At 46.7% G+C, this 11,520-nt stretch overlaps 1 protein-coding gene across 1 annotated transcript; it reads right to left on the bottom strand.

Annotated features, from left to right (window-relative positions):
• Positions 1–1,714: 1,714 nt before the first annotated feature.
• LOC123357592 (olfactory receptor 52R1-like) lies at positions 1,715–2,662 on the bottom strand. Its single transcript, XM_045000730.1, has one exon. It carries the CDS (start codon positions 2,660–2,662, stop codon positions 1,715–1,717), a length of 948 nt encoding a protein of 315 aa, XP_044856665.1.
• Positions 2,663–11,520: the final 8,858 nt, after the last annotated feature.

Below are 11,520 nucleotides of genomic sequence, written 5' to 3'. Positions count from 1 at the left end.
AAAAAGCTGGACATGCACATGGGGCTGGATGCAATACATCCAAGGGTGCTGAGGGAGTTGGCTGATGGGATTGCAAAGCCATTGACCATTGTCTTTGAAAACGCATGATGATCGAGGCAGATCAATTACAATTGGAAAAAGGCAAATATAGTGCCCATCTTTAAAAAAGGGAAGAAGGAGAAACCGGGAAACTTCCAGTCTCACCTGGAAAAAACATGGGGCAGGTCATCAAGGAATCTATTTTGAAGCCTTTGGATGAGAGGAAGTTAATGAGGAACAGTCATTCACCAAGGGGAAATCATGCCTGATCAATGTGATTGCTTTCTATGCTGAGATAACTGGTGCTGTGGATATGGGGAAAGTGCTCCTTAAGTGTCCTTAAGTGACTTGCCGCAAGGTGTCAAACATGTTTATATAAGAGCTTAGTAGATTTATTATTACTTTAATTTTCTTTCTTTTCTATAGGAATTAGAAACACTGCTCCTGTCAGCTGTCACGGAGTATGGGGGAGTCAGGTCCCTGCACCCCCGCTTCCTGCGATTCACGGACTCTCAGCCAGCCAGTAAAACAGAAGGTTTATTAGATGACAGGAACACAGTACAAAGCAGGGCTTGTAGGTACAACTGGGACCCTCCAGCCAGGTCCCTCTGGGGGGGCAATGATCTTAGACCCCAGACTTGGGGTTCCCTGCATCTTCCCAGCCAGGCCAAAACTGAAACCCCCTCCAGACCTTCCTTTCTGGCCTTACTCTCTTTCCCGGGCCAGGAGGTCACCTGATCTCTTTGTTCACCTTTAACCATCCCTTTGCATGGGGGTAGGGCCCCAGCCATTTGTTGACAGGAGACAGAGTGTCAGCCATTTATGCACGCTGAAGTCTTAAATGCATTGGGGAAACTGAGGCAATCACATGGTATTCGGAGGAAACATTAAGAACAGTCCCATTCCATCACATCAGCTAATTGCCAAGTTATCAGCCAAAACACTAGAGCAGGGGTAGGCAACCTATGACACAAGAGCCAAAGGTGGAACGTGAGCTGATTTTCAGTGACACTCACCCTGCCCAGATCTTGGCCACCGATCCGGAGGTCTCTGTATTTTAATTTAATTTTAAATGAAGCTTCTTAAACATTTTAAAAACCTTATTTACTATACATACAACAACAGTTTAGTTATATATTATAGACTTATAGAAAGAGACCTTCTAAAAACGTTAAAATGTATTACTGGCACGCAAAACCTTAAATCAGAGTGAATACATGAAGACGCGGCACAGCACTTCTGAAAGGTTGCCGACCCCTGCACTAGAGTCTTCAAGTGCTTAAGTACTCCCGGGGATCACAGTTAAAGTTGCCTCCCTCCCCCATACCAAAATATGAAATGAAGTCCCTGCAGCAAGGTATGGTGAGGTGGAGACAATCCAGCAACTGATGGGGTTGGGGGAAGAGTGAGTGGCCCACTGGAAGAGATGGGGCAATGAGTGGTGCCTCAAAGTCCAGTTACCAGAAATTAGAAGTGTGGCCACACTGTGAGATAATGAGTTGTACACAAACCGATTTCCAGGTTTGTCAGTCTGACATTCCATAGTGTGGTCACTTAAGGATTTAATGTCACTTCTACTGTACAAACAGTGATTCAGGGAAGGGGGCGCACCACCATGTCACCAACCAGCTCTCCATGGAGCTCAGTCTGACAGCCAGAGCACCAGGAGAAAACGTTAGGTCCCTTTATGAGGAAAGAGACGGAGCAGCCTGTCCCGGATCTCTCTGGTCCTCACCCCGTAGATGATGGGGTTTAGCATGGGGGGCACCAGGAGGTACACGTTGGCCATGAGAACATGGAAATGGAGGGCCACATTGTGGCCAAACCGGTGTGTGAGGAAGGAGAAGAGAGCTGGGATGTAAAAGGCTAAGATGACACAGAGGTGGGAGCCGCAGGTGCTAAAAGTCTTAAGCCGGGTGTCCTTTGTGGGGATGCTGAAGATGGCCCTGATAATCTGGATATAGGACAGAGTGATAAACAGCACATCCAGACTAGTCACAAAGAATACCACCGAGAGGCCGTAGTAACTACTAACATGGGTGTCAGCACAGGCCAGCTTCACCACAGCCATGTACTCACAGTGTGTGTGAGGAATGATGTTGGTTCTGCAATATGGCCACTGCCTCACCAGGAAGGGAACAGGCAGTACAAGCATGCTGCCACGCAGCACCACAGCCAGGCCAATCTTGGCCACCACAGCGTTTGTCAGGATGGCGGAATGTCTCAGGGGGTCACAGATGGCCACGTAGCGATCCAAAGCCATGGCCACGAAGATCCCAGACTCCATCGTTAAGAAGCAGTGAATGAAGTACATCTGGGTGAAGCAGGAACTGAAATCGATCTCCCTGGAATTGAACCAGAAGATGCTCAGCGTCTTGGGCAGGATGGACGTAGACAGGACCAGGTCGGAGACAGCCAGCATGAAGAGGAAATAGTACATGGGCTCATGGAGGCTTGGCTCCATCTTCACTATGAACAGGATGGTGAAGTTCCCCAAGATGGCTATGGCACACATGGCACAGAAAGGGATGGAGATCCAGACATGGGCTGCCTCCAGGCCAGGAATGCCCAGCAGGATGAAGGTAGAGGGGTTGGTGAAGTCAGTTGTGTTGGAATCTGACATGGAGTAGGGGAGAACGTGTCCAACTCTGAGGCACAACGGTGTCTCCTGTGTGTACCGTACGTTCCCCTGACTTCCTGTATGTGCCCAAGCTCTAGGGTGATGGTCGCAGTAAATACTCCTGGATGGAGAGACAATGTTAATATGAGACACTGCATGCCCTCCTGGAGGTGTTCTCATGGGTGTAGCAGATTTGTTGCTCTTCACACACTGATAAATGGTGTTTTCATAATTCAGGGAAATAAATTATGAAAAACTGACCCTACTAATGCCTATTCCATATATTATGGTGCTCCATACATCAATAATTCTTACATGTTGTGGTGTGGGAAACATTAATAGGCATCAGCAGGAAATGCAATAAAACTCAGGCTAGAGGGACTATGCTGTAGAGATATTTGCATTCACCCAGTGGCTCAAAATCTGAGAGTGAAAAAAATCCAAACCCTTGCCAAGACATGTGCCTGGGGAAACATCCCAACTAGAATGGGTTCTCTAGGGAGGTGGTGGAATCTCCATACTTTGACGTTTTTAATGCCCAGCTTGACAGTGCCCTGTCTGGGATAATTTAGCTGGGGATTGGTCCTGCTTTGACAGCAGGAGGTTGGACTAGATACTTCCTGAGGTTCCTTCCAACCCCGATATTCTATGATTCTTTGAACTGCTACACACCACGGGGGGGTGGGGATGGGGGACACTGTGCATCATTGATTGCAGCTCTATGGAAACACTCATTCACAGCAGTGTCTAAAACAAGGACAATGTTCTGATGTAAAAGTAATGGGGTGGAGAATAACCTGCTCTGACACACACTCAGCTTTGGTCACCCAGGCTCTATAAAGAACATAGCAAATAAGAAGGGGGTTTCTGACACAGGATATGAGAATGGGGGAGGTTGTCATATGTGCACAGAATGAAAAGTCTGGGAGTATTTAATTTAGAGACGAGCCAAAGAAGGGAGCATACATATGATAGATGAGAGAAAAATAAAGAATGGAACTGATGACATTCAAATGGACAAACAGAGAACAGTTCCCAACCAGTCATATCTACAGGCTCTTAGTGCTTCAAAAGGGCTAATTCCCAAAAGCTGCGTCAAAACTGACGGGGAGGAAAAAATATAAACAGAGAAATGAGAATAAAAATGGGGCGGTCTTTAAGAAGAGTACATTAGAGAGCTAAAAATCCTTGATTCCACAATCAAAAAGCGCCCAACTTGGGCTAGAAACCCAGTTCAGTGGCAAAGTGAAGGCAGCAATAATGGGGGGGGGGAAACAATATAGAACGAAGGGGATGAAGAGTAAATATATAACAAGCAATATATATGGGAAGTTATGAAAATTGATAAGGCAGCCAGGGCAGGCATACTGATTGATCCAGAGCATTTTAATACAGCCAAAAGAAACGTTATCATCTCGGAACAGGGAATGCAGGCCCAGCCCCCAGACTATGGGACGGTAACATGGAACACAAGGGACTTGAGTAGGGTTTTGGCGTCACTGTGGACGACCAACATATCGTAAGCTCTCAGTGCGATGCTGTGGTGAAAAGGGTGATGTGATCCTTGGATGCATAAACAAGAGAGTGGAGAGTTGGAGCAGGGGAAGGATTATAACTCTGCCCATGGTATTGGTGAAAAACAAAAGAGCCACAAAAAAGCTTTGAGGCTGGACAAAAAGCCTGATAGTGAGAGACTTAAAGAGTTACACCTACTTATGTTATCAAAAATGATGATCAAGTGAAGCGTTCATGAAAAGAACACTGTGGGTTATAATGGGCTCTTTAATTTAGCGGAGAAAATTAGAGCAAGACCCAATGGCTGGAAGCTGAAGCCAGAGAAATTCCAAGGGCAAATGATTAGCACTGAGGGTGATAATAAGAGAATAAATGCAAAATAAACATTGAGGGTGATTAATCATTAGGACAGACTGCAAAGGGAAGTGATGGATTCTCCAACTGCTCATGTCTCCAGATCCAGAGTGGAGGCTTTTCTGGAAGATCTGCTTGAGGGCTTGTCCACACTTAAAAGGCTACAGCTACCGTAGGGCTTCAGTGTAGACGCTACTTACAAGGACAGCAGAGGTTCTCCCGGCAGCAGAGTTAATCCACCTCCCCGAGAGGTGGTGGCTAGGTCGATGGAAGAATTTTATGTTGACCTCATGCTGTCTACACTGTGGTACATCTTTGAGAGCTGTGCATTTTTTTCTTATTGCAAAGACCCCATAGAAATGCAGATTTGGGATTCATTAACAGAGGCATAACACGAAGTCATGGGAGGTGGTAGTATTTTTGTACTCAGTGCTGGCCAGGCCTCAGCTGGAGTATTGTTTCTATTTTGGGGCACCAGTGTATTGAAAGGATATAGGAAAACTGGAAAAGATCCAGAGGTGAGAGACAAAGCTGATCCAAGGTATGGAATACAAACCATACGAAAAAAAGGATGAGGGAACTGGGTGTGTTTAGTTTGGAAAGAGGAGATTAAAGGGGCCATGACAGCCATCTTCAAACACTTGAAAGGGTGCCATAAAAGAGATGGAGAAATGTTCTCTCTTACCACATAGACACGAGGCAATGGGTTCAAACTACAGCACAGCAGAGTTAGATGAAATTTCAGGGAAGACTTCCTAAGAGTCAGAACAGGAGGGCAATAGAAGAGACGCCTCAGGAGGACATGGAAGCTCCTTTGCTGGAGGTCCTCCAAAGGAGGCTGGACAGTCATCTGTCCTTGATGCAACAAATCCTGCTTCTTGGCAGGCAGTTAGACTAGATGACCCTAGCGGTGCCTTCTCACCCCGTGGCTCTGTGATGTAAAATCCTACTGTAGATGAGGGCTTAGTGACACACAAGTTATGGAGCCCAATACAGGGGTAACTAGGTGAAATTTACTTGCCTGTGTTACACAGGAGTTCAGACTGGATGATCAATTGGGCTCTTCTGGCCTTGAACCCTATGAATCTATCGATAAAGAAACTAGATTAAGCATTTACCTTTACTCTGTCTCATAACACATGCAAAGGGAACATTCAATTACATTGATAGTCTGAATATAAAACACAGATAACAGAAAATTGTTTACATAATACCTATCTTGCCTGTGGAAGTCCTTGTCACAGAAATTATTGGAGCAAAGACTTAGCTGAATGGGATTCACAAATGAATTAGCCATTGAAAGTGGTGTGGGTGGCACCATGTTTAGTTAAGGGGTCTAACACTTTCCATTAGAAGACCTCATTTTCAGTTGTGTATAAGTTTGTCAAACTCTAAGTGTTTGCACTGAAATTTACCATACTGGGCCTGTGCTTACAGCTGAATTGGGGGTTTGGGTTTGTTTTTTGTTTGTTTGTTTGTTTGTTTTTTTTAAGTTTCAGGCATAACAGTTTAACAATTTCTTGAATGAAGCTAAGAGAGAAGATGTCTTGCCCATGCTGAAAATTTCTTATAACTGCTACAATGAGGAGTCCTAGCACCTCCATGTTTTCCAGCAGATAAAAGTCAGGTAACAGCCCCACTGTTAACAGCCAGAGCCCTCAGCAAGAGATGGGTACCTGTGAATTCTGAGGTGGAAGTGTCCTCCCTGGGAATCCCCCTCAGGTAGCCGAGTCTCACACCTCTCTCACCCCAGCATCTGCAGCAGCGTCCCACACCGAGAGCTGACACAGGTGTGTGCACCATTTATAATATAGCTCTGTGCAATCCCAGGAGAGTCCACTCAGCCTCTGGCAGAGAAGCAGCATCTGGATGTAAACTGGCTGGAAACAAGCCTGCCTACACTTCTGTGCTATTTATACAGCTTTAGGAGTAATTAAGGGATCTTCCCAAAGGGAGATGAGATCTCTTGGGCTCTCTGTTCGTAGGGGAATTGGCTGCTCTGTGTATTTGTGTATATTAAAAAGTTATAGTTAATTAGCAAGAAAAGTGAGGATAATGCGTAGATGTCTGTAGGGCCTGATAAACTGTAGATATCTAGGAGCGATGGGTAGATATTAGACAGACAGATCTGGAGAATGATGACTGAGGGGAGAGACAAGCACTTTCTGCAGGCACACTGAACAGTCTCTAAGACATCAGAGATCTGTAATTCTCATTAGTAACTATTATCATGTTGTGCAGCCCCTTTGATCGAAGGATTTTGAAAACACTTAGCAAAGGGAAGTGATTATGCACATACCCCCATTATACAGATAAGTAAACTGAGACACAGGGCGACATGAATTGTTCAATGTGACACAGAGATTCAGTGTCAGAATGAGAGACAGAACCCAGGAGACCTGACTGCCCTGCCTTAACCTTGGTCTCTCCATCACACCAAGAGGGAAATGGACTCTCGCTCTGGCAAGGATGGTTTGCTGGGTGGGATGCAGGGGAAAGGCTGGAAGAGGGAGCCTGAGCCTTCGCCATCCTTTCAATGGAAATCTGAGGTTTTCAGAACTAGCTGCAGTTTGTGAGCTCCCCACTCCTGTGAGGTGTGAACTCCGGGACTCCACTTTCGCTCCCACCCAGAAACCTGCCAACACATCACAGTCACTGGGGTAACTTCGGAGGAAGAGACTGAGTGAAAGCAACACCAACACCCTGTGGATAGAGGGCAGCTGGGGGCCTGTCCTGGGGACAGAGGCCTCACCATTCCTCCAAAGCTGCCCTGGAACAAGGGGGGCCCTCTAGGCAGGGTAGAGACTGGATTAGTGTTTGCACTGGATTTCTTCTCTCCTTCTCGGTTCATTTCCTCCCAGTCTCTCCCAGGTGGAATTGAAATCGAATGTTCCAGACTGAGTCAGACTTTCCAGGACTGCCCCAGCTGGAGGGTGCTTGGATTGCCACAGCTCAACTCTCTGCCTCCTCATCTGGCTAATCAGGGGTATTTTTCCTGTGCTGAGCACCTGGGTTTTTAAGCACTGGAATGAGACTGTATGAATTCTCCTGTCCAAGCCGAAAGGGGGTGCCACGTGCACCTGTATTAAAGTTACTAACACTCTGTAGCTGGCCAGCATGGTTTGACTTTAATCTGCAGCTAAAGGCAAAGAGGAGGGGCCAGGGCCTGATTTACCTGGATTATTGTGTTGATTATTTATGATCATTATTTGTGCAGGGGAAGTCTCCAGAGACCATGCTCCAGCTCAGGGCCCCTTGTGCGGGGACCTTCACAAATACAGAAGGAGAAACAGCCCCTGCCCCTAGGAGCTTATCAATCAAATTCAGACAAGACACAGCTACTGTGTGCAACAAGTCACAGTGGGTGGATGGGAGATGGGGGAGTGACAGCACTAAGTACGGGTGGTTCCATATGCTGCTGGGTGGGTGTGAGACAGCGGAAATGCACAGCCCCGCCCTGGCAGTTAGAAGAATGTCCTGGGCCTTTAATAGCAGGGCAGATGTTTGAGGGAAAAAACTGGGGCTAGAGAGAATGGGCCATTGAGTAGCAGGTGCACCGGACAGACAGCTTAGAGCACTTGACTCTCCCTTACCTTGCATATAACCAGGATAATCATATTGAGCAAATCATAACTTTCCCATTGACACCTGACCGCACACACTTTGTACAACATGTGTTGCAATTGTATAACAGTGGTAGCAACAATGATAAAACTGGTCATTATTCAATCACACAGCATCACACCCTGTTCTCGTCCCATGAGGGTGCAAGAGCTGTTAGCCAGCTAGGGAAGGGGCATTACCCAGGCTCTAGCAGGGCAAGCAGCTGGGACATTAGAGCCACTGGAGCACGGGAAGAGCAGATAAAAACCTGCTTTACTGCAGGCACCCTGCTCCTCATACAAAGACAGGAGGAGAGAGTCCTTTAAAAGTGAGCGGGGGACGTCCGTGAAGTAGACTGTTTCCTCCAACGAAGCCGCCAGCACCCTTGGTTTTGAACCTTACTTTCTGTTTGACTAAAGCATCTTCCAAAAATGCGTCCAGGGCTAGATCTACAAAGGCCCTTAGGAAAATACATTATTTAGGCACCACTGCCTTTCTCAACCCCCCAGCTCATCTGCTGTCTAACCCTGTAGGAGATTCCACCACTAGCCTTCACAATGCAACCTGAGCACTGATGCTTCCCCACAGCTAATGAGCTGCTCAGAGTCTTCGCTGAGGCCTCAATCCTGGTGGGGTTCTCCAATTTGGTGTTCCCATGCCCATCTTCCCAGCAAGCCTGATCCCTTAGGCATCCTCAGATCATGCCTCCTGGGTGGGTCCTTGCAGTTCAGGAAAGTGTGTATGTACAAGTGTCTGTGTGTGTGTGTGTGCGTGTCCGCCTGTGTGTGTGTGTGTGTGTTTGTGTGTGTATGTGCACCTTTGTGTGTCTGCGCGCACATGCACCTGTGTGTGTGTGTGTGTCCGTGAGGGTATGTGTGTGTGTGTGTGTGTTTGTGTGTCTGTGTGCACCTTTGCACGCACATGCATCTCTGTGTGTGTGTGTGTGTGTGCACATGTGGGTTTGTGTGTGTTTATGTGCACACGTGTCTATGTATCTGCATCCCCAGAATATCCCATAGGCCAGTGCCTTAGCGCCCTCACTTGGAATGTGGGAGACCCAGATTCAAATCCCTATTCCACTAAAAGTTTATTTGTACTAGATGGAACAGCTCCAGCCGGAGATACTGAGAGCCCCACCTGAAATTCTCATTTGCCTGCTGCTCAGGGTGCTCATGTGGGATGTGAGAGACCTGTGTTTAAGTCCCTACTCCAAATACAGGAGAGCAGAGATTTTGGATCTGGGTCTCCCACGTCTCTCTCAGGTCTCCCACAAGAAAATGCTGACTAGTTCTAGGCATCTCACTCTAGGAGAGGACTCACACGTAGAAATAGTCTCCTCTCATCAGCCAGACTCCTGGATACACACATCAATAGGAGATAGGGCCCCTAGTGAACCATGAGAAAAAAATCCACCAGATGATGATTCCCTTTGGACATCTCCTTGCTGACATCTATCAGTTAGCCAGTTCTCACTCCATCTAATGAGTGCTCTAATGACACTGTCTAGTGTAGTTTGTTAATCTGAATGTCATGTTGAACTAGGTCAAACAACTTGCAATGGTCCCAATGTGGACAAATTAGAGATAGTCACACGGAGGGCCATGAAAATTATTAGGGAGATGGGGCACATGACTTATGAGGAGAAGCTGAGGGAACTGGGGTTATTGAGACTGCAGAAAAGAAGAGTGAGGGGGAGATTTGATAGCAACTTTCAACAACCTGAAGGGGGGTTCCAAAGAGGATGGAGTTAAAGGTGGAGGTTCTTTGCTCACGTGTCTAATTCTGCTCAGCCCAATTACTGAGAGGAACTATGGTTCCATACTTCTCAGCTGGTATCAACAGCAGTTTTTTTTAAGCTTTCTCTAGGGGTTGGGTTAAAAAGGCTTGAGGGCACCTCACAGGAAGGAATTCCCAGGTGCACTTTCCTGTGTTCTCAGAGATGTTTTTGCATTTGGGTGGTGGCAGCGATAACAGTCGAGGCCAGGGAATCTGTAACCTTGGGGAGTATTAAGTCAGGCCTTTAGCAGCAAGTACTTTAAAGGTCTTTTGTAACCCCCACCTTCTGCACTCGAAGTTTCAGAGTGGGGAACAGCCTAGACATCTGGCAATCAAGATGGGATGCTTTTCTCTCAAAGATCTGCTCTAGTTCAAGCAGGAAATATTCAAGGGCAACCCTATGGCCTGTGTGATGTAGGAGGTCAGAGCAGGGTCCCTCATGGCCATATATAGTCTATAAAGGTATCTGGAGTCCCCTGCAAGGATAATATTGTCTGTGCCTCATTATTGGTCCTTGCCACACCCTGGGTGCCACATTTCGGGTCTGGGCAGTTTGAAAGCAATACAGGAAATTCAACACTCGATGCCTGCTACTAAATGTGACTGTTAGCAAATGAACCAGACTCCCTGTGATTCTTTGTGGACTCCTACTGCTAAGGAGAGAGAAGAGGCCCCGGCTGAGCTGGGAGTGGAGCGGTGCCGACCAGAGCCAGAGGGGCCAGAGGATCAGACCAGGGAGAAGAGCTGTGTAATCAGGAAGGCCAAAGAAAAAATTGGAGTTGCAGCTAGCAAGGGATGTGAAGGGCAACATGAAGGGTTTCTACAGATATATTAGCAACAAGAAGGTGATCAGGGAAAGTGTGGGACCCTTACTAAATGAGGGAGGGAACATAGTGACAGATGATGTGGAAAAAGGTGAAGCACTCAATGCTTTTTTTACTTCAGCCTTCACAGACAAGGTCTGGTCTCAGACTTCTACCCTCGGCAATACAGTATGGGGAGGAGGTGAGCAACCATCCATGATGCAAGAACAGGTTGACAACTATTTAGAAAAGCTGGACATGCACATGGGGCCAGATGCAATACATCCAAGGATGCTGAAGGAGTTGGCTGATGCAATTGCAGAGCCATTGACCATTATCTATGAAAACTCATGGTGATCGTGGGAGATCCCAGATGATTGGAAAAAGGCAAATATAGAGCCCGTCTTTAAAAAAGGGAAGAAGGAGAATCCAGGGAAATACAGACCTGTCAGCCTCACCTGGAAAAGTCATGGGGAAAGTCCTCAACGAATCTATTTTGATACACTTGGAGGAGACAAAGTTAATCGGAAACAGTCAACATGGATTCACAAAGGCAAGTCAGGCCTGATCAACGTGACTGCCTTCTATGATGAGATAACTAGCACTGCACATATGAGGAAAGTGGTCATTAAGTGTTGTCATAAGCAGATAGTTAAGGGTTAATGTCTCTTTTACCTGTAAAGGGTTAAGAAGCTCAGTAAACCTGGCTGACACCTGACCAGAGGACCAATAAGGGGACAAGATACTTTCAAATCTTGGTGGAGGGAAGTCTTTTGTTTTTACTCTTTGTTTTGGGGGTTGTTCGCTCTT

This window comes from Mauremys mutica, chromosome 1 (assembly GCF_020497125.1).
Source record: "Mauremys mutica isolate MM-2020 ecotype Southern chromosome 1, ASM2049712v1, whole genome shotgun sequence".
NCBI lineage: Eukaryota > Metazoa > Chordata > Testudines > Geoemydidae > Mauremys > Mauremys mutica.
The sequence above is the reverse complement of the archived record's forward strand: the minus strand, read 5'-3'. Positions and strand labels throughout refer to the sequence as shown.

Bases quoted from the DNA above. Each gene is read 5' to 3' on its own strand.
- LOC123357592 (XM_045000730.1), bottom strand. From the start codon at position 2,662: ATGTCAGATTCCAACACAACTGACTTCACCAACCCCTCTACCTTCATC.